This window comes from Gavia stellata, chromosome 21, assembly GCF_030936135.1.
Source record: "Gavia stellata isolate bGavSte3 chromosome 21, bGavSte3.hap2, whole genome shotgun sequence".
Classification (NCBI taxonomy): Eukaryota; Metazoa; Chordata; class Aves; order Gaviiformes; family Gaviidae; genus Gavia; species Gavia stellata.
This window is the reverse complement of record NC_082614.1, coordinates 5935722-5959775: the sequence shown is the minus strand read 5'-3', so window position 1 is coordinate 5959775 and position 24054 is coordinate 5935722. Positions and strand designations below refer to the sequence as shown.

At 36.6% G+C, this 24054-nt stretch overlaps 1 protein-coding gene across 1 annotated transcript in view; it reads left to right on the top strand.

The window, feature by feature from the left end:
- Positions 1-24054, top strand: part of CABIN1 (calcineurin binding protein 1) — a 119271-nt gene that overhangs the window by 14406 nt on the left and 80811 nt on the right. Inside the window, exons 15-26 of the mRNA XM_059827911.1 lie at positions 748-897; positions 1652-1846; positions 2911-3147; positions 4633-4795; positions 5013-5128; positions 11104-11265; positions 12865-13071; positions 13466-13611; positions 15534-15795; positions 17944-18204; positions 18875-19026; positions 19462-19640. Coding sequence (XP_059683894.1) covers positions 748-897; positions 1652-1846; positions 2911-3147; positions 4633-4795; positions 5013-5128; positions 11104-11265; positions 12865-13071; positions 13466-13611; positions 15534-15795; positions 17944-18204; positions 18875-19026; positions 19462-19640 — 2230 coding nt within the window. The remainder of the gene's footprint in view (positions 1-747; positions 898-1651; positions 1847-2910; positions 3148-4632; positions 4796-5012; positions 5129-11103; positions 11266-12864; positions 13072-13465; positions 13612-15533; positions 15796-17943; positions 18205-18874; positions 19027-19461; positions 19641-24054) is intronic.

Genomic DNA, 24054 nt, shown 5'->3' with positions numbered 1-24054 from the left:
ACTAAAGGAATAATTTGAAGGAAATGTTATTTGATCCCAGACTTTTTTTTCCCTCCAAGCGTTGCTTCCTCAGGACATCAAAGAGTTTGTTTATGCATCAATTATGTTTAAGTCAATTGTCAACTAATAATGTGAGTCAGTTTAATAAGTGTGAACTATGCAGTTCCTTCCATTTTTATTTTTTGCATCTAAGGATTCCTTTCTGATAAACTTATTTGAGGAAAAATGAGAACTCCTATATGGCTACTGCCATCTTTTCTTTAGCTATACAGAGTTATGTTTTGCCTGTGCAGCTTGCATTCCTCTCCTGACCTTTCAGCTTCAGTATCTGCTTCAGTTGGACAGAGTGAGTAGAATGCATTCACTTTTCAGAATGTAAGACTGTTTCTTGACTCAATGTTTTTATTTGCTCAAATGAAAGAGGTATTTCTTCTCTTTACCCTTCCATGTTTTTAAAGGAAGGGGATTTTAGCAATCCAAATTAATCTTTCAAATTTATGCAAGCTGAATTCTATTCCTCTGATTTGTTTTACCTGTTATTAAAGTCACTGGTGAGATATACTGCATTTTTTTTTTAATTTGAGATTGTCAGTTGGATTTGTTTTTTATTTGGAAGGCTGTGCAGTAATCACACTGGCAGTGCCTGCACTGAATTTAAACATTTTCTACATGCTTTAGAAACCCTTGCTGCAGACAGAACTCTAGGATTTTTTTGTTTGTTTGTTTTCCTCTGTACTGTTTCTGTAGGGAGACATGGAACAGGCACTTGAAAACTATGATATCTGCACTGAAATGCTACAGAACTCTACTACAATGCAGGCTAAAGCTGGCAATGAATGCAGCATCGTAATACGGTTGCCTAATCTACATGTTGATTCTGTTGTTTCTTTAGAAGAGGTAAGAATTAATTTGCAGGCGTGTTCTCCCCACTCCATCCCTCCTGGTTTCAGACATTGTCTATGTATTAAACGTCCGTCTTTTGTGGTGGAAGTTTACCATATCTGTCCTAGAATTTTTCTAGGAGTGAGAGGACAGGTTCATAGTTTAATGATGGTGTCAAGGCCATCATCTCCTTTTCAAAAGACACCTTTTGGATCTGTTGGTCCTGTACAACTTAAGATTGATTTTGTGCAAATAAAAATATTAGAGCAGCTGCATGTAGAACAGTAGATTATTAGATTAGTGTTTTATTTTCTGTTCTTAAACATAAATTTCACCTTTGCTTAAATGAGCTCTTTACTTCAGCAGTCTGTTTTCCACATAACAATTTGCGTACACTTTTAAACAAAGGGATGTCCATCTTCTATTCTTTCTGTTGCTGTTTTGGGGGATGAACTCCAGAACAGTAGATGCTGTCTTCGCTTTGAAGTCCATCTGGTGGATATATTCTTGCAGTGTAGAAATGTCTGATTTTGGGATTTGAGGCAAAAACGTTTAAAATCAATATAGCACTAAAGTCATATATAATAATTAAAAATCTGTGGAATGGGTGAAGTGTTAGTAGGTGTTTTATTTGTTTCTGGTTTGTATTCCTGGATGTAGCTGTAGAGTTCACATAGCTTTACAGCTAAACTGCTAGGAGAAATGTCAGTAGTCAAATGTATGTGAAGACGAAATGGAAGTTGGATTGTGCCATCTGTGATGTTTGCAGATTGAAAAGAACCTAAAATCTCTGGAGAGATGCCAGTCTTTGGAAGAGATCCAGCGACTGTATGAGGCAGGGGATTATAATGCAGTGGTGCATCTGCTTCGTCCAACATTATGCTTTAATGGTTATGGCAGAGCAAAACATCTGGAATTTGTAACATCCATACCAGAGAGACCAGCACAGCTGCTTCTCCTACAGGTTTGTTTTGTTTATTAAAAAATCTTTTTTAGAAGGGATTAAGACTTATTGCTGAAAACAGGATGAAAGGATTTCTAGAGTGGGTGTTAATGGTTAACAAGTCTTATTTACAAAGCAAAACATGGAATGAAATCTGTAAATGGTCTGAACAGCATAGCTTTATCAACATCATTAGCAAAATGCCAGCTTTTGCTAACTGAGAATTTGGCTAAAGATGTAAGATGTCTGAGGCCTACATGAAATGGCCAGAAAAACTGTGTATTCAAATAAACTTGAATCATTTGCAGAGACATCTTATGGATGGATTCATGCTATCTGCATCTGCTGTGAATACTTCCTGCTTTTGCTGATGTTGACTATATGGTGATTTACAGCCATTCTGAAACTTAAGTTATCTAGCATATGAATGATTTTTATGCTGTAGTGTATCTGTCCTACATGAATGACAAACCATTGATAGAGACATCCAGTATAATTGCTATAGATTTAGTCCATTTGACACTATGAAAATAAGTGTACAAATGAGCTCAGCTATAGGAACAATTTGAGCCTATCGGGTTCTCTGGCGGAAAAAAAAAAGTTGCACAAAAAAAGATTGATGCTCTTTTAACTGGACTGAACCAAATCTTACAGCCTCCGTGCCATCTCATGACCCAAACTTGGTGGAGTAGAAAGAAGCAGGAGGCTGTTGCTGTAATGCTAGCCATATAATTGCTATTTTGTTGTTTAAGAAGTAATAAAATGGTAGCACAAAATCATAAAGATCCAAACCGCGTTTCTGTAGGGCCTCTATTCAACTGCAAATTATTACAGCTATCCCTTTCCTGAATATTTATTTTTTCTTTAATTTCTTATTAAAGTAGAAAGATTCAGTCATCCAGGGTCTATGCACCTCCTATTGTCCTTTTTTAATGCCATATTTAAAGGTGTTCTGTCATAGTTTCATTAAAGTAACTGCATTAACTTTATATAGGGTATTGCTTTGCCCTGCTGTGCATTCATGGTTTAAAATAAACCCTTCATGCTTATAATAGATTTTTTTTTTTCATATTTACATTCCCTAGGACTCCCTGCTCAAACTGAAAGATTACAAGCAATGCTTTGAACACTCAGAAGTTGCCTTGAATGAAGCAATTCAGCAGATGATTAACGTGACAGCAGCCTCTGCTAAAGAAGAGTGGGTTGCTACGGTAACACAACTGCTTGCAGGAGTAGATACTTCATTATCATCAGTCAACAGCATCCTGAATGATCCTTCCCTAACACCAAGCCTCGTTCGATTAACAAACAACCTGATTCAGGTAACCTGTTCACTTGCACTAGGAAAGAGGTATTGTGTGCTGCAGACCTTCATATGTGATACAGCTGCTGTCAGAATTGCCATCACTCACAGTGACATTTTGGGTTACATTTTTGTTGGGGGAAGATGAGCATTATCTTCATACTCTTCATTTTCATTTCAGTTTGTTAGAGATGCTCTGAGCACACCTGTGCTAGAATCAGTAACAGCAGGTACCTTCAAACACCAAGCTGCCTGAAATAATCAAAGAATAGTAGTGAGGTAACCCAAGGAACAACACTATTTTCTTACACTGTTTGAAGTGGTGATAATGTGAAGACTGATTGAGCTGACTGGGTTCGGTTTGTAAGTTATGATGCTGATCTTGGCTGTATGTGCTTTGGGCTAGAAGACAAGATCCCATAAGCCTTACGAACATGGCAGAGTTGTTTGCAGGTGCTGGCCAAGCTATGGGGTTTTCCAGTGAAAACAGAGAGGGTGATGAGAAGAGTGCAAGAAAAAAAGTGGTGTGCGGACTGTTTCTAGCATTATGAATACAGCTAATTTTAGCCTTTTAAAGAAGGTACTTTCAAACCTTAAAACTACTGAAGAATATTTTTCAGTCCAGGTAACAAATGGCAGACTCTCAGTTCTGTTAAGAAGCTAGTCTAGCTAATGTCAAAATTCAATGTGCTTGCAACTCTCAAATCTCTATTTACTTCAGTAAAAGCCAAGGACTTTGACTGCTCACAAAATCATACTCTCATTGTATAAAGTTGTATGTGTGTCGCCGTGTTGTGGAAAGTAATGGAGTTCTGGAGAACAGAGTATTCATTGTAATACCCTAAATGGTTTCTGTAGTAATAATAAATATGACTATCTACATAAATACCAACAGAAAAACTGTTGTATGTGTGAAAGAATGTGAGAAAAGTGTACGACTTCAGAAATTTCTGGCACTGTCGCAATAAAATGGGCAGTTGTGTATGAGAAATGCTAGGACAACGGTTCCATCACACAGCATTGTGTTGCTCAGAATTTATTCAGTTACATCATTTATATAGCATCTGTTAATGATTCTAGTTGGTCCTTAATGGTTGTTGTAAGACCTGGTAAGGAATTCAGGAATTCTTTTAACTGAGTTCCTCTTCCTTGCTGGGTTGTAGGTAAATTTCTTGTGCAGTAAGCAGGCCTACTAACACTAAGAATTTATGCTGTGGATTTGCTTACTTTGAATTGTTTGTATATGGTTTTAACAGAGAAATAATTAGTTGGAAAATGATGGCACAAGAGGAATGTCGGGGTAGGGGAAATGATCTTCTACCCTTTCCCATAGCAGTTGATCTTATTTGTAGGACTTTTATTGCCACTCATTGTGGGAAGCTGAGACTTAACTTTATATTATTTCCTTAGGATAAAATGCATTACCAACTTCGGGTTGTTTGGAAAGAATCCACACCTGACATTTATTTCGTATCACTTTGTATAATGTCTGTTTCTTTATTAGATCATAGACTGCAGCATGGCAGTCCAGGAAGAAACAAAAGAACCATACGTCTCCTCAGTGCTTCCATGGATTATCCTGCACCGGGTCATCCAGCATGAAGAAGATGCTTTTCGATCCCTTTGCTGCCAGCAGCAACAGCAGCAGCAGCACCAGGGAGAAGAAGGTGGGTTAATTATTCACTTTTACATGTTGGAGCTGAGCTCCTTACCATCTAGCTCTGGAATATAAATAAGAAAATACTTGTTTGTTGTCTTATCTTGCTGGCTGAAGGGAGCAGAGGGGTATACAAACATGACTTCTTTTTGCCAGATGAAGCATTGGCTAGTTGGATTTAACTCAGTTCTGCGCTACTTCAATATTTACCAACTTCTTTCTTCCAGTGAGTCCTGATACCCCTATGTTGCCTTCTTCACTCATGCTGCTGAACACTGCTCATGAGTATTTGGGAAGAAGATCCTGGTGTTGCAATTCAGATGGCGCTCTTCTCAAGTTCTATGTAAGTGTTAGCATCGTAGAATAATCTGGGTTGGAAGGGACCTCTGAAAGTCACCTGGCCAACCCCCATCTCAAAGCAGGGAACAACTTCAAAGTTATATTAGATTGTTTATTGCCATGACTTCATGTTAAAAATACACTTTAAAATCCACTTTCCTCCTTCTCCCAGAAAAATGCATGAATGTTTCAGTCAGTTTAATCTGAATAGCAAAGGCTTGTTATTCCAGACCCCTGTCCATCGGTACACTTTCTAAACAGGACTTTCTGTCAGACAAGAGATGCCTTTGGAAAACCAGCTCTGTACTATAAAAACATCTTGAATGGGAATTAGTAAATGATCTACCTTGCCCTGAAAGAGAAAGCACTGGAGAAGTGTTAAGTGATTATTCTGTTGGGTGTGCACTTCAGTCTTTCAGACTGGAAAAAAAGCAAGTGGGCTTAGCAGAGTTTGCTGTAGGAGCAGATAACCCTGGTTCCCCACAGGGAGAGTGATGCAGAAAGTAACCAAACCATAGCATGGAGGATGAGCCAGTTAATTCCCCAGAAATGAGTACCAAATATCTGGAGTGGAAAAATGCTGTTAAAGTGGTTGCCAGTAATGTTGCATAGCTCTTCTTCCTGAGAGAGACCAGTTTTCTTGTATACCATGCCTTTATTTCCTCAGAGTTCAAATATTTGATAAGGATTTTGCAACTAAGTAGATTTAATACTCATAATTGATGGTATTAGAAACAGAATTCTCCTAATTATGCATTGGTGAGACAGACATGACATGACAATGCAAACTTTTGTTTCCTCCCATGTGCTGTTAATCAGCCTCAATTATGCTTTTCTACTTGTCTACTTTTTTCTCCCAGTCTAATAACGCAAGGATAAAAGTGATTTAAAATAATGGACCGAAGGAGGAAAGGGAAATACTTAATGTCGTATGTAGCCACTTTAGATGTTTTCTGTTGAACAATGCTGAGTTTTTCATGAATTCATTATAATGTATAGTACCTCTGAAGATTTGCAAAATTTAGATACTGCTAAAGATAACTATCTTGTGCTTTGAAGGATAATCTAGTCATTCATATGAAGTAAAAATGCAGAAAAGACTTTTTTCAAAGCTTTTTGTAAAGCATTGCATAACTTACTTTGTTCATTGTAGGGTTTTTCCTAGGTTTTGACTTTTGTTTTGTTGTTCTCAAGAACACAAATGTTGCTAGTTCAAGATACAGAAAGAACTTGGGTGGAAGTCTTATTTGTGCTTGAAAGGGGTGGAGTGATTATCCTTGACATACCTTATGTTGTCAAAGATGTTAAATACAAAAATGGATGCAGCAGAGATGTGGATTGTTGATGGTAGGAATGTGGATAGCTGGCAGCAAAGCTGGGCGACTCAGTACATGGACTATTTTTTTAACCAAAAATACACTAACTGTTGCTTTCAGATGAAACTTGCAGTGTTTTAAATTCATATAAAGCAAAATTGAATTTTTAAGGTCATTTTTTCTGTCATCACAGACTGTGAGAACAAGTTTCAAGTATTAGTGACCTTTAAGTGGAGGAATGTGGGTATAGTCTTTGCTTTTAAAAATACATTGAAGGGTCATTTCTTCTCAGAAAGACAAGAAGTCAAGAATTATGCTCATTTATGTTCAGTAATCAAAATGATATTCCAAAGTCTTAATTGTGACAACTCTTATGTTAAAGAAAAGAAAAAAATAAGAATAGTGAATGTAAAATGTAAGAAGAATGACAGCATACCTAAGTATTAGAATAAAAAAGTTATGTTCTCTGTTTGGAATTCAGTTTTCTAAAATCTGGTGAGTAATAGAAATGAACTCTTGAGTGTTGATATAAAATTGAAAGTAAACCTGAGAACAGTTTATTTCCTGTCATAATTGCCATTGTTCTGTGGACTTGCCTCGCTGAGAAGAATAATTGTTTTCTTCTGATTTTTCTGCTCTATTTTGCTTCTTGCACTAGTATTTTATTTTGTTCCTAGGATTTGAGAGGTAGGAATAACCAAGTGGTCTGATAGTACTGTACATCATTCACAAGCTGAGGAAAAGCTGTAGTGTTACTTCTTTAAAATTGCTGCTAAAATAACCCAGTGGGATTCCATATTCATCTTGTCTCAGTCATTCTAAATAAGTTGGTCACTTCACAGAGCTGAATTTGTCAAGTGTTAAGTAAAGTTTGCACATTTTCAATATAGGTAAATACTATTTAACATGTAAAAAAGAGCATATTCAACTGTCAGCCAGGAAAATTCAGTTTTGAATTTTGTGGTTAAACTTGATTATTTGTTTCTTCCAAATCACAAGAGTAAAGATTTGCAGGCCATTGTCTGTGCTCAGTTAGGCATCTGGAATGCTATCGATCACTCACAGATGGTGTGGTGTTACCTGGATTTGGTCCTGAAGCTGTCATGTATTTGGCTGTTCTGCTGTTGATAAATTTGACTTGTTTGATTATACCTCCCTTGATTTTATACCACAGACTGAAAAAAAATAGTAATTCTATTGTTTTCATGTTATTAAGTAAATGTAACTTCAAATGTACATTATAGAGTTCATCTGTTGAACAAAGATGATGAGAATGAAGAATTACTTCAGTCCTTCGTTTCCCTGTGTCTGAAGGCTGTTCTTTGTTCAGATGGGTGTGTTAGAAGATCTAATACGCTTCAGAAATGGGTGTCTGGGCAGTAATGCTGTAGCATTATTAGATGAAAGGAGTTACCCATTCATTGTTGACCTTTTTAAGATTATTCCTTGAGGTCTAGTTGTTACAGCAGAAAAGAAATTGCCCATAGTTGAAGGAGAATATTTCTATGTGTATTGCTATTTCCTCACTTTATCCTTAGCTTAGAAACCAAAGTGCAGTCAGCTTTTCACTGTGCAGAGTACTGGCAGTCTGGGATAGCCTCGCTGTTGGCAAAACCCAGATAGCACAGTATCGTGGCGTTCATTGGGCAGTGCTCTATAGGGATATTTCAGCGGCACTTTACAGATTCAGCTTGACTTCATTGAGGTTTATTGCCTTCAGCCAAGAGAAAATCATGATTAGTTCTGGATGGAGCTACTCAGGAATCTCTTAATTTCCCTTCTCAGCACTCCCTGGAGCTTATTAGCCACAGCTCAGTGCCAGACCCCATCTACCTCTGCATTTGAGCAGCAGTGTGTCTAGGACAGTAATTTAGACAGCTAGGAAGGATGGTGCAGAGAGCCTGAGGGGTTCTGCAGGAGTTGGCTCACTGTGGTAGGGCTGGAGCTAATGAACAGTGTTTGAACTGAGGCTGATTCAGTGTAGGACTATTAGATTATCTCTGCATTCTACTCTCCTCAGTCTCCCTGGTATTAGGAGCATAATGCTGATACACCTGAGTTGCCTCTGTATGGATCTGCTTTGGGTCCAGAGGGCTTATTAGCTCAGGCACTGTGCTTCATGAAAATAGATAGCCTATTTCCAGACTCGAGCTTGCCCTCAGATGCAGTGCTCCTAAGTGATGAATCTAAATTGTGTCTATATAGTGTGCTGGTATCCACAGCCTGGGGAGTCTGATAGTATGCCCTGTGAACCTGGATAAACTACAGATAATTGAGAGCTGTGAATGCATTTACAGCTAGATCTTTGCAAATGTCACCAGGTACTTTGAACAAAATCTTCAATTTTCAGTCACAGAATTGCCCACTTCTTAGATTAAAATATAATATAGTATTCTTGAGCACAAGAATATACTTTTCAGAGACAAGAGGGTGTTGGAAGGGTAAGGAAAGACAAAGATAAAATGGGATGAATTACTTGAAGGAAAAGGCAGCTTCAAGAATGTTAAACAAAGTGTGTTTTATAGACTAGTATTAAATGATCACCGGTAGGTGAACTGTCTGCTCAAGTACGTTGTATTGCTTGTGGCTGAAGGCGGTATGCAGGAGGAGATGTTAATATGTAGTTAAGTCCTTTAGCAATAGTCAAAGTCTGAATTATTAAAGAACAATTCTGGGTTACTGCCAAGAATTTAGAAGCTGAATAAGAGCACAGGAGATTGTTTTGAACACTGGTCAAGTGAGAATTCTGTTACTGGTGTTAGGTGTGATTTTGTTCACAGCAGGAGGAATATCATGCTTTTGTTACAGTATCCTATGATGCTTACATCTTCCTTTCAACTTATTTATCTACACTTTTCGTAAATTTCAAATATTGTTCACAAATTCTTACAGGAAAATAGTGGAAATAAGGTGTCTGCTGTGACTCAAAGATGATTGCTGTGACTCAAAATTTCATTGACATGCCTTCTAAGAATTGTCTTTACTCTTATTTTTCAGAGTTTCGGCTCTTAGTAAATAGTACCTTGTTCTTAGCACAGATCTTTTAAGCAGGAGAGAATTAATGTCTTATAGTTAATCCCAGCACTTACAAATGAGCTTCTTACATGTAGAATGACAGAATTTTGCCTTGTGATGATGTGCGGTGTTCGTAGTGTCAGGAAAGCCAATCATGATGAGAAGCTTCTTGTAGCATGCATCGTATGCATAAATAATTGAGTTTACAATCTTAGATGTTGAAAAATGATAAACGGTGATAAACAGGCAGCTGTAAAAGTAATATGGTAAGCTTTCATACGAATTGCAAATAGGTAAATGTTTTGCATTTTCAATTTATGACTGCAAAATTGCAGTTGAGGAAACTCCTAAATCTTTGTGTTGAGGAATGGGTGTGGCTGGTTTGGAGAAGTCAGATCTTTCTAAAATGAATAAATGAAAGCAGATGCTTTCTATCAGAGGAAAAATGTTAAAGGAAGTTACTTTTCAGTGAATAGAACTCTCCTGGTAGTATACAGCTTCCTAAAACTTTAGAGGCAAATCACAGTGGAGAACTTGGTATTTTTCTGTACCCTTCAGTCTCCCAAATGATGATTACAGTAGAAGCATTTCTCTTCTACCACCTGAAATGAGTTTTCTTTAGACATAACAGGTGCACTCTGATACTAGGGACACACACATGACATATTGATGTTGGATGTGTAGGATATTATGAATGTAATTTCTACTTACACATTTCCTTTTTTTAATTTAAATTTCATAGTGGAACATGTTGGAATTGATTCTTAAACCTCAGTGATTAAGTGTGGGTTTGTTTTGGTTTTGAAATAAAGATCCAAAATCCCCCTACACAGATTATTCTTGGTGAACATGTTTTTATTGACTTTGGAATGTTTTCCTGGAATGTGTTCTTTTTTGGTTTGCTTTTTAAGGATGTTTAGTGAAAATTTTCAAAGAATTACCTTTTGTCTTTTGACATTCAGTTACAGTTTTCTTTAATGAATGTTTTAGATTGATAGCATCTTCCAAAATATGCTACTGATTGGTACTTTCTCTTGTAATGTTGAAGTTAAAGATAGCAACTTGCTACAGTGTTTAGTCATTTGGGATCAATCCAGCCACTCTTCTTGGTGTGTAGCCATCTGTATAATACTATTCATACTGTGCAGTTCTATATCCCTTTTAGCCAGCTTTTCATTAGCCGTCCCTTCTTTTTCTGCAAAGTCCTCTCCATCCCCCTTTTTCCATGTGGCGGAAGTTGATCTTTGTGCATTAGGGCAGAAATTTCTTCTGTGCCTTTTCCTTGTTCACGGGGTTGACAAACTGTAGTGTTTATAGTCACAGAAGTAACTTGGTGTGTAGTGGAAAACACTGAATGATCTTAAGTCTGAAACATTAAGCTGATATCTAATCTCATTGATTAAAGACAAGAGTTAATGAATTAACATAGGAAGAAGAATAAAAGCACTTCATTGCAGTTACAGTGCCATTGAAATTACTTGTGTGAGACTAGTTTACAGAAATATGGGTAATATTTGGTTGTAACTGGGGGAAAAAAACCATGTAGGTCCTTAATGTCATTTTCATCATCTGCCTTCAGACAACTACGTAAGTTAATGCAATCTTCAGCTTGGAGATTACTTTTTCATTGATACTTGTGGTGTTGTAGATTCAAGTACTACAAAAAGAGCTTGCAGCATCCACTTCTGAAGATACTCATCCATACAAAGAAGAGCTGGAAACAGCCTTGGAACAGTGTTTTTATTGTTTGTATGGTTTCCCTAGCAAAAAAAGCAAAGCAAGGTACCTAGAAGAACATTCGGTACAGCAGGTAAGATATGTATTATTTAATGTCAGTGGAATATCCTGAAATGATGAAAGATACACCCTTGTTTGGTTTTAATGCACCTTAATATATCTTGAAGAAAGATTACTTTTATTTCCTTCTAAAATTTATGTATTTTTACATATTGTAGAAAATAAACTAATTTACAAAAATACGGAAGCCTTTATGAATATACAGTGTCAGATATTTGAAATGAAATGCTTGTATAGTCTTATTCACAGTAGTCTGCCATTTTAAAACTATTGACAAATCGATTTTATTGAGCCATGACTTTCCTGTTTTCAACAGAGAAGAAGTTCGAGTTTGAGGAAAATTAGAAAGAAAATAAAGTCAGCTTGAGAGAAGAAAACTTTAGCAGCCAACCTTGCAGTTTATGAAAGTAAAAAATGTCACTGTTAAAAATTATGCAAGTAAATTATATTATAGCTTATTTTGAAATCTGTGATGGTAAATACCTGGTAGCTGTTCTTGAGAAATGTGGGAAATTCAGTTGAGTTTGGGAGAACAACTACAGAGTGCCTTGGGAAGAGGGTTGTAGTATTAAGGAAAGGACAGAAAAAGCAGATCACCAGTCCTCTGCCTTGAAATATCACTGATTTTGTTCAAAAACCTCAGATAATTTTTGCATTTACCAAATGCAAGTGATCATAGAATTACAAATGAAAAACAGTTTCATAAAAGCAAAACAATTGTCTGGCTCCTTTGAACAGACCTTTTTAAATACACAAATATTGTTATCTTATTACTCATTGAATATTTGTGAATTCTGTCTCTTAAACTTACCTGTTAGAAAATTAAGATAATGAGAAAATGGGAGTAACTAAGAAAAAGGGATGTATAAGTAGATTACTCTCTGTGTGTCCCCCCCGCCCCCAAAAAAAGTCTGTTACATTTGGGCAATTCTGGATGAAAAAGTTCTTATTTAAATCATTCACAAATTGATTTTTAGTGATACGACTTCCCTGTTTTCAGTACATAAGCAAAATTTACTGTAAGGAATAAGATGAACAATAAAAGGAGAAAAACTTAGTATAGCAGAAGAGAACTGTAATTTTTTTTTTTACTGTTTTCAAGAAAGAAAAGTGAAGGGAAAATGAGGAATAAATTCTGAAAGTACCTTTCTGTAGAGTTTGAAGATTTGAGTCTCAGAATTTTGTCTGATTTCCATGTCATTTACTTTTCTTACTTGAGTTTGAAATTGAAGGTGTAGAGCTCTTCTCCTCCATATCTTACCCATGATCTCAGTGTCACTCAGGATGCATGCAATTGATTCTTGCTTATAAACAACTTTTCTGAGCAGCTTTTCTAAGCAAGTAGAACTACTTTATTTTTCAGTGACATACACTAAGTTACAGCCCAATACCTTAGACTTTTAAATCAGTGAGCAGTATGCTGTATTTTTGAGCAGCATAAATTAATGGTGCCTTTAGTTGTTCTGTTCCTGGGAGGTTTAATTTGTTTCCTGCTAGAGTAATACATACATTCTTCAAACTAGAAAAGCCATAGAAACTCACCGTTAGTAGACTTTTGAATTTTGGAATTTGAGATAATTTTTTTTCCCCTCTCATTTACCTCCCTTTTCAGGTTGATCTAACGTGGGAAGATGCTTTGTTCATGTTTGAATATTTCAAGCCTAAAACTCTTCCGGAATTTGATAGTTACAAAACCAGTACTGTGTCTGCTGATTTGGCCAATCTTTTGAAGAAGACTGCTACAATTGTTCCTCGAACAGACAAGCCTATGCTGAGCCTAGATACTGTATCTGCCTATATTGAAGGAACATGCAGCAAGGTATAATTAATTGCTTTTAAAAAAAAATTGAAAGGAGTAAAAATTATTGTCGTTATTTTTGTGTTGACTTAGAGATAGTTAGAGGAATGATTTATTCCATGATGCTGGATTTCCTCAGGTAGTTGCATTTAAATGAAGTAAGACTGGCACTACCAAAGCTTGTAGTCTTGGAATGGCAAGAGGTAATATTGGTTAATGTGGAGTCAGTATGAGGTGTTCATTAGTGTTTGTAAGTGCTCTGTGGATCTGTGGAATGCTTTCACTGTCTTCATATTCAATACCTCCATATTCTGTGATGAAAAGGCTACTTTCACTACAAGGAAGAAGCAAGTGTGCAGCTCATTTAATATGAACATTTTATTTACTATGAACCTTTACTTTTCTTTATTTTCAGGCACCATCTCTCCCGGATGGTGCAGACTATTCTCCACCAGTGGTGACTGAGTTGTACTATCTTCTGGCAGACTATCATTTCAAGAATAAAGAACAGTCTAAGGCCATTAAATTTTACATGCACGACATTTGTATTTGTCCAAACAGGTCAGTATTGTTGAACCCTGCAGCACATAATTCATTCTTCTCACTTCTTTTAGTACTGAAAAGCAGACAACAAAAGAGATTTATTTTGGTTTTAGGAGTTAAAAAAACAAGCTAAAAAACCTGCCCACAATCCATTATCATAAGTCGATTGTATAATTAAGGGCATCTCTAAAACAACCCAACAAACAGAACAAAACCCAGTGTTAAATATTTGATTGTTTTGAAATTAAAACAAAAAAATGAAAGCTGTGGGGCGGCTAAATTAAAATCAAGAATAACTGGGAAGGGCAAGGACCGAATCAATATTTCTCTTTTGCACCTTTTGTTCCTTGGCATGTTCATACATGACAAGGAATGAAAAATGTCACTGTTTAATAGCATAGCTATACACAAATAGCATTCTTTAGTGGATTAACTGTTTAGGCTGACCTCTTTCTAAAAGTATTGATCTTGCTGCTAGAGAACTACTCAGAGAATACTGAAGCTCGGGTAAAGTATTTAAGTGATATTTAAACTAAACCACCATGTTTCCTGATAATTTCCAGCTTCCTGAAATACCACCAAGATTAAGCTCTCATCTTAAAAATAAAGCATGTTTTGAATAACAGTCTTCTTAAATGGAATTAAATAATCCTTACATTTACTGATTAAATGTAGGGTTTGCATATTAGGTGTTAGCTAGCATTTTAATTCTCCTTGAAGCTGATAGATCAGGGTCAGTGACAAAAACCCTAGTTCAATAGATTTGAAACAAGATAACTATTTCTAAATCCAGTCACATAACAGAGACAAAAGAGAAGGTGAAGGCACAGAACAATTTTGCATATGAAATCTACAGAGGAAATAGCTGTAGTTTAATGTTATTGAATCTTCTAGTCTGGGAACTGTGATTAGCAGATTGCTAAAACTTTTGTCTGAAGCCTGATAAGGAAATTACCAACACCCTCCCCATTTTTCTGTAGTTTTGGTACTTTAAAACCGAAATTAATAAATAAATGAGTGGAATGCATTTTTACTTTAATGTGTGACGTTTTGTTGCTCAGAAGATGCTTTATGTGGTAGCGTAGTATTTTTACCCCAGTCATATGAGATGTTACTTCTTCAAATGTCTGTTCCCCTTTCATTCCCCTCAGGAATTTGACTATTGAGGTCACTTGGCCCAGAAATGGGTTTTCAATTGAAATCAGCAGAAATTACAAGCAAAAATGTGAGAACATTATGATTATTGCTTTGGTGTTAGAATCATGGTAAAATTGAAAAATTCCAGAGCCATTGACCCCAAATGTTTATGTGAGATTATGCAGTATGGAAACTACTCTTCAGACTGTATTGTCAATGGTCCAATAAACACAGGGCTAGATCCTGAACAGCCCCCTCAGTAAGCAATCTATTGTTCACCAGAATTTTCCTACATGAATGCATTTTGGGTTTTGTGATTTTTCTTTGGAAGATGATGATGATGATGATGATGATGATGATGATGAAGACCATTCACAGTTCAGTCCAACAATACAAAATGTCATAATGGCTGTGTGCTGGCCTACAGAAATAAAGGGTGACAATGCTTGGACAGGACAGCGTGGTTACTGAGAAAAGAAATCAATGGGAGTGCTGCCATTAGAAGTATAGATATGCTGTTTTTGCATGGCAAATAAATCTTGTTGTTTCATTTGTTTTTCATGTGTGACAATTACTGGGGACAGTGCTTTATTAGGAAACCATTTTTAATAAAATCAGTATGATTTAGGTTTTACAACCTCTGTTCCACTATGAGGGGAGGAGGAGATGCAGAAATCTGTTTTGAGAGAGCATACGATGAAAGGAAGAGAAAGTTGTGGATATAACAAAATGAATCTTGTCTGTGCCATTCTGTATAATGTTTAGAGGGAAATTGTTCATGTGTTATGTTCTTGCTTGCATAGGTTTGATTCATGGGCTGGCATGGCTCTGGCTCGAGCAAGTCGTATTCAGGACAAGTTGAACTCTAATGAATTGAAAAGCGATGGCCCAATCTGGAAGCACTCTACTCCAGTCTTGAATTGCTTCAAGCGAGCCCTAGAAATTGACAGCTCTAATCTCTCCTTGTGGATAGAATACGGCACCATTTCCTATGCCCTACATTCCTTTGCATCCCGACAGCTTAAGCAGTGGAAATCAGAACTCCCCCCTGAAGTTGTGCAGCAGGTGGGATCTAACCGAGAGCAGTATGAAATTTTAAATATTTTAAATTCTCTTTTCTAATATAGTAACTTTTTAAATTAAATATTCACATGCTGTATACCACATATTAGACTGTATGGTTACTTAGTAATATTGGAAATTCTAATATTCATTCATATAAGCTGCTGGTGTCAAGCAGTATTTAAAGGGGTTTTTTCTTTCTTTTTCCTGTGTGAAATTAGTTTAAGCCTGATCTTTGAATTATCTTTCGAAGGTGACACAAAATTACTGTAACCTTCTGGAAAGGGGAATTATATTTACCTTACCTTTGTGTAAATGTCATACAGAGTTTCCAGGAAAAGGTGAAATGTATACATATTTAAATAGTGAAAAGATCAGGCATTACTCTGATATGTGTGTCCATATGTCATCTCTTTTATCTAAAGACATCCTCCCCCTTTTCTATGTTTTTGGGCTACTAAACAAAAGATCAAAATGAGGAGATTGATAGAATTCTCATAGAAAAAGTTGTTATAAATTCATTAGCTCTTTTTACATGATGATGATGAAAAAGTTAGAGTGGTTATTAAGTTTATTGCTAAGCCCAAATGAGCAATTCTAAATACTCTCTGACAACTATAAGAGTTGTTAGGGGAAATGCTTTGTCTGTCTTTTTGGACCAGTAAACTCTATTTCTGATTTAACTATTCTGACTTAGAAATATTAGGTAGTCCACAACTGGAAGCAGGATGAAAAAAAGAAGTGCTGCTCCTGAGCATCTGCTGTCATTTGTAAAAACTTCTAGTGTTTGAACTATAGAGAACGGTATTGGGAATGTCCTTTGTTTCCAGGAGAACATACTTACAGCAAGGTGATGGGTCTTGCCTCGGAACTGCCTGTATAACTGTATTAACATTGCACTTCCCATAGACACTTACACAGCATTTGACCCTTTGAGAAGAAAGATGACGTTAGCATGCATATTAAAGGAGAACAAATGGTTTATTAAATAGTATCTTTGAAATGACAACTAACAATAGAGTTTTCTTTCTGAGGGTTATTACATCCAAGAGCTCTAAAACTAACTACTCAGAAAATGGAGTTACTACATTTTATGCCTTTGATCTATCAAAAGTTTGGTCTTACTGTCTTGTGGCCTCTTGGCTATGAGGGACTTGCTGAAGAATTTCAGGCATAATGCTAGAGTTACTTCGTATTATCAGATAAAAGGTGCAATACAGAGCAGCCATCTTAAGTTGTGGATTAAATCAAAATGTTTATTTAGGACTACTTGAATCTTCCTTTTTTCAAGTGAATATATTAAAACCACATAATTTACTAAGAAAAAAGCTCTGTTATAATAAAAGATAAATTGGAACAATATAATCACCCTTCCAGAGATATATCTCTTCAGGAATGTATTTCTCATACATAAAAACCTTACTATTCTCTTCTCCTTACAAAATATTCAGGAAAGGAAAGGCTATATTATCATTCTTGAAGTGCAACAAGTGCTTAGGATACTGTTATAGCCCAACAATTTAAATTTATAAATTTCTTTTTCAAAGAGAGAAAATTACGTTAGTGCATCTTTTGACCTAGTTTTTTATATTACTTTATTGGCAGTTAACTTTAATTTATGCTGCTGGTTTTCATTTCTTCTCAGGGGGAGGAAAGAGTATTCTTGCCATATGCAGCTCAAGATTAGATGCATTGCAAGCAAGATGAAATACATTTCTTCACAAATTATAGTGGTCTGTAGTGGCTCTAGCAGACTTTAGTTGCAGAGCAAAACAAATACATTGTTTTTTCTTTGAAGAGTTAAGATAATTACAGCTCTGAAAAAATGGTAGAATTTTTGTAGACATATATGTTGGTTTGGTTTTTTTCAGATTTATATTTATATGTATATTCTTACAGTTCTGTCTTATTTGTTTTGTTCTGGTTATTTGCATCAGAGGTTACTGGAATGAACAAAACCTATCTATAAACACATTTTCTGGGTCATCAGGATGTATTTGATCACTTGGATATTTTCTATGTCTTTTAGTTTGAAGGTGTTTTAAGTCATGTACCTTGTTTATGCACTGTTATACGCAGGAGTGTATTTTTAGAATTTTTCATCCCAGCCACAGTGAATTCATGTATTCTCAACACTCCATTCGATCACAGATGGAAGAGCGTCGAGACAGTATGTTGGAGACGGCCAAATTGTGTTTTACATCAGCATCTCGCTGTGAGGGAGATGGCGATGAAGAGGAGTGGCTTATTCACTACATGCTGGGAAAGATTGCAGAGAAGCAGAAACAGCCTCCTGTTGTCTATCTGCTTCATTACAAACAGGCAGGTCATTACTTGCATGAGGAGGCTGCCCGATATCCAAAGAAGATTCACTACCATAATCCACCAGAACTTGCCATGGAAGCATTGGAGGTAAAAGAAAGCTAAATGTGTAGGCTTGAAAACCTTGTTCTCTACAGATAATGGAATACCAGTTATTATTAGTTCATATTATTAGGCATATGTACGTGGTGCTCTGCATCTGAGAACATGTACAAGACTAACTCGGAGAATAAAATGGAGCCTGTTGCTCAGGCTGGCTTTGTTTTAAAGACAGTTTATGTATACAGTCTCAGTATTGGACAGACAGGCAGAAATTCCACTTCTAGATTTTGCTGCATACAGTTCATTAGACAGTTTTTATCAAAATCAAACGTGGATAGATTTCACAAGCATCTCATACCTATCAAAGCATAAGTTCATGCATGAGTTGGAATAGTAGTCATAACACCTTTGCTCTCACTGTGTTGTCTGGTAAAAATGGTGGATCTAGAACATACACAGTGGTGACTTGCTTCCAAGGAGACCAGGTCTGCTTTCATTGTTGTATTCCATAGGTTGCAGGTATAAAAATTTTTACAATGTTCAGATCTTGTAATTTACAAGCAACTTTCAAAGGCGGGAAAAGTCCTATTCAGGTGAGTTTAGGTAACAGATGACTGTCTTTACCAACTCCTGCAGTTTCTACAGAGAAGACACTATTTGTAATAGCTTGCAGAGCTATGAATTCTCTACTGACCAAATGGACTTCGATGTTTTCTAGGTATACTTTCGACTTCATGCTTCTATTTTGAAACTTGTGGGGAAACCAGACTCCGGAGTAGATGCAGAGATACTAGTTACTTTCATGAAAGAAGCTTCTGAGGGACCATTTGCCAGGGGTGAGGAGAAGAACACCCCAAAAGTTGCAGAAAAGTGAGTGCAAATTTCCAGGAGTATCCTCTGAAAGCATGCTTATAAGCTAGTGTATAATAAACTATTAAAATGAAGCTGAATGAAATATAAACCAGGCAAAGTGATCAGAATTAATTCTAAAGTTGGCAGTTTTCGGGTATCATGAGCAGTGAGATTATACGCTGCTCTGAGACCTTCTCAATAATTGGCACAGTGTAGATGGGAAGGGAACAAAATAGAACAATTTTGATCTTGTGATCCATTTTGAAGCCACTGTTTTTATTTATTAATGAAATTAATTTTTTTAATCGACCATTAACAAATGCAAAAGCAAATGGCCTTTATTTTAAAGGATAAGAGACTTCAGTCCTCATAATTTGTCTCATTAACAACTACAAAATAAAGAATGTGTTCCTATTGACCAGTATGTTAACACTTTTATTTTGCCCCTCCCAGGGAAAAAGCTTGCATGATTGATGAAGACTCTCACTCTTCAGCCGGAACAGTGCCAGGCCCTGGGACTTCCCTCCCCTCATCCTCTGGTCCAGGTCTGACATCCCCACCTTACACAGCCACTCCAGTTGACCACGATTACGTCAAATGTAAAAAACCCCGTCAACAGGCAACGCCGGACGGTACAGTCCCTGTTCTCAATACTGGCAGCACAGGGAGGTGCTCTAATCATGGGGGGTTTGACCAGGAATGATCAAACTGCTCATTTCAAGGAGGGTGATGGGTCTGTGGTAACACGGGCAATATTGAAGCTCATTACCTTTATAAATTCAATGCTTTAAATAGAATCAATGTACAGTCAGAGCTTTAAATACAAAATTCAAAGTTGTCACCTGCCACCACTGGTACCTGTCACTTTGTCAAAACCGGAATGTTGACAAGAGGAGTATGTAGCTGACTTGAATTTTCAGTGATTTTTTTTTTTTTTTTATTATTATTTAATTTTTTTCTCCAGCGCTAAACGTCTGTCTGAGCTTATTTGAAAACATGTGGGTTCAGCCTTTAGAAGACTGGACACTGTTTCAGTGCCTGTGTGAAATGACCAGGTGAAAATTTGAACTGTGGCTGAAACAGGACAAAAAAGGCAAAACAGAACAGTATTATCCTTTTTTGAAGGAGGCAGGTGGCAACTATTTGAATATATTGTGTATCAGCACGAAGTGATTTGCATGACAGTCCAGTAGACTTCATCTTTTAATTTTTCTTTATCATTTATAATGAATGGTTAGCAGCTCATCTCTATAGAATATAAAGTGATATAATAAATAATTGGCTTATAAATGCAGAAGATAGGGTGGTATCACAGTGTTACTGAAGATTTTATATGTATACATATGCAATATACATATATAGTAGAAATTAAGTTACTGTTTAAGTAACCTGACATTATTATTTGGCTAGGAATTTTATTCTAATTCTATTCTTCTGGCCATTTGTTTATCCATGTGGACCTATGAGTATCAGCACTCAAGAAGGAATAAAATATCTGCAATGTATAGCTTAGTGTTGGTAGAATGCGGCAGGCCCCACAGAAATGCTCTGCTTGATGTGAATTCATTTCTGGAGGGTGGGCTGCTTCCTATTGTCATTTTCTGAAGAACGGTAATTTGTAAATAATTTTGTTGACACAGTTTTGAAACAAATGTTCATATGCCTGGAAACTCTGCAAGGGCAATTTATTCCTTTTCACCAACAAATAATTCTTGGTGAAACTGATGGAAGAACCTTCATCTCTTTCACTAAATTGATAGAGAAATGTTCATTTTATTCATGCTTACATTTCAGTCAGGAGTAAGTCATTGTACTGTTTTGATATCATATGTAGTGTGTTAGTGTGAATGGGTTATGTAGTGATCAGGCTCTTATATTAGCCTTTTGACGTCTTTTGACACAGCAGACACAGAAGGGAGCAAATATTTAAATATTTCCTAAATAATACTCCCTGTGAGAAGCAGTTCTGCCTAAGACTACATCTGCTTAGGTCCTGAAGACTGTTGAAATGTTCCCAGGAGATATATAAGTTAGATAAATATTCCAATATGTGTCATTAGTACATTCACTCAGTGTAAGATATTATGGACCGTGGCATGCTAATGGCCTGACAGGAGAAAAGTTGGCTGCTTAGCAAAGCCTGAAAGTGGAAGCTAAGGAATGTCTACCTCTGCTGGGGCTGAAGTAGCAGTTCTTGGGCCTGCTAGCCTAGCCTAGCTAGGACTAAGCTTTGCTGCTGTCAAAGCAATTCAAAATGTCAGCCACTGAAAGAAGCGGAGTTAGGGTGATCTTTAGGAAGGCTGTGTGTAGCCGTGACAAGTAGAATTGCAAAGTACTGCATCATTCATAATGTTTTGTAAGTTGCTGGCACAACTAAACTCTGGATACAGCATATTGAAGAGTACCAGGAAACTGAAATATTTGCCTTGGGGCTGTTACAGATGGAAGGAATGCTAACAGGCTGAGCAATGCTCAGAAGTCTTCCACTTTTATATTTTTATATATACTGTGCTCCTCTGCATGCATTTGCATTTTACTTGTATTAAAATATATACTTTTGAAGTAAAATGCTCTTGACATCTTACACGTAATTGCATCACTGAAGAAAACTGGTGCTTGCATTTCCATTGTATCATTCCTAAAAATAGCAAGAAAATATCCATCATTTGACTACTCTGTAGATTATTTTTTTACCATTCTGACAGCGAACGAAACTGTCTATATTGTTGTTCATAGCACGAATAATTTGGCCTAAATTCAAACTAGATATTTATTCTTTCTGAGGCCTGACAATACTCTTATTTACTTTTACTCTTGTATCGATATTGTTGATCATATATGACACAAACAAAATAAGAGCATTATACAGACTCTTACCTACAAAGTTCTCTTCATACGTTACCACAAGCAAACATGCTAGTTGGAATCCCTGTCATTGCTGACCTGTGAGACCTCTTTTGACCATTTTTGTGTGCTGTGCTTCAAGAAAACGTGACCTGTGAGGAAAGAGAGAAGGAGTTGGGATGGTTTGTCTAGGGAGGAGAAGTCTAAAGGGAGACATGACAACAGTGTAACCTAAATAGTGTTGAAGACACCAAAGAGTTAAAGGCAGAAAAAGAGGATTTCCATGTCCATGGGAGACAGAACAGATGATAGTAGACTTAAATTGCATTTTTAATCTGGACATTAGAAAATAGTGTTAGAGTAGTATTAGGAAATACTATTTAGCAAAAAAAAAGTGAACCAATATAATATGTTCATGGCGATAGTAGAACACTGCAACACTTCAGCACTGGAAATCTTTAAAAAGTGGCAGGCATCTGACAGGAATGATGGAGATGTAATTTATCCTGTTGGAAAAAGGAATGGACTAGATGAACTCTTGTGGTTCCTTCTGAGCCCTATTTTTTTCTATTAATTTTACGTTGTTTGTGGGGTTTTTGGTTTGTTGTTGTTGGGTTTTGGTTGTTTTTTGTTTGGTGGTTGTTTTTTTTTGACAAGATATCCAACAATGTGCCTTCTAGTGCAGCAAATTCTCTCCTGCTTGTAATGAGATAATTACTGTACAGCCAGACATTTTTTCTTGAAAATATTGGGACTCTGATCTTCCAGCATTCAGCTGTAAATAGGTAAATGCAGAAATCACTGTTAAAGTTGAGAGCATTGAAAAGCTTTGTATCCAGTCAGTGCTGGTGATATTAGTTTTAAGTCATATATTTAATGGAAATGGGAGAAAGGAACCAGTAAATACAGCTTGTAAAGTAACTAAACTTTTTTTCCTCATGGCAGCTGCTAGCATATATCTCCTTCAAGGAGACAGAAGTATTGCTGAGTGACAGCTGTTATTTGCTGGCTGACTAGCTGCTGTCATGTGTGTAAAATAGGCAGCTTCCTTTCTCTTTTCTTGTCCTTCCATGCAGCCACGTCTTTTCCTTCCTTCTGTTAATCCTGTCTTTCCTGTCACCACCCCTGCCTCTTGCTGTTTTATATTCCTCCAAAATGAAAACCTGCATTCCACTATTGTAGAAGCCTGAGGTTTAGACTCTTTTTATTTAACAAGAGCAAAGTAAGAAACAAGAAAAAACAGGAACTCAGCAGGGACCAAGACTATCATTGCCTGGGATGTCACCATATTTACACAGCTACATGGCCAGTGTTATATACCAAAACAGACTTGCTCATTGTCCTCTTTTATGCAGGCTGGATGTAGGTAGCCAGTAAAGACCAAGCGCAGTACAGACGTCAAGCAGTTTAAATTTACCTAAATTTTGTGTTAAGCATTAAAGTTAGTTCAGAAAGCACTAAAAGTATTAAAATTTAAAAAAATAAATCTGAATGAGAAATCTGTTTACCAAAAAGTGGACTGGGAGGTTGTTGTGAGGTCTTTTTTGCTGTAATATGCCTTTGTTGTGTTGATACTCAATACCATATTATTGTGGTGGTATGCATATGATGTATTCAGTATCCATTGCTATTGCAGTGTTAAAACGTCTTATTGTTTAAGTCTTCATCGATGTCATGTAGTATGTTATGTGTAGTTAGATGTAATCGTCCTTTTTTGTGTTTGTCTTTGCCTAATTGCTTTTGCAACCAATATTGCCCGTGCTGCCTCTAACCTTTATACAAATCTCTGTTCCCCAGGCATTCTCTTCCTGCTTTTACCTGTCACGGCTTGCTTTTAATAATTGGCAAAACCTGCATGATAAACTCACTGGGAAAGGCTACTTGCTTCGTGCTGTGGGAGAAGTCTCACTTCATAGTTTGTTTTTCTGTAATTCTGCAAACGTTATGAAGAAGCACAGGTTTTTGTGAACGGGGGTTCTCAGCATCCTGATGAGACAAAGGTGATCTCTGAGAATTTTTTTGCACCAGGTTGTGACTCATGCCAAACTAAAGAAGCTTCTAAGATGGAGTGGATATTTCCGTGCATAAAAAGAATGTCCACATTGCATTTTGGAACATTAAAATCTTACCCTTCAAAATTCTCTCTCTCTAGCAGTTTAAAGTGAAGTCTTTCGGTCTGCAGTACATATCCTTTTCTGTCAC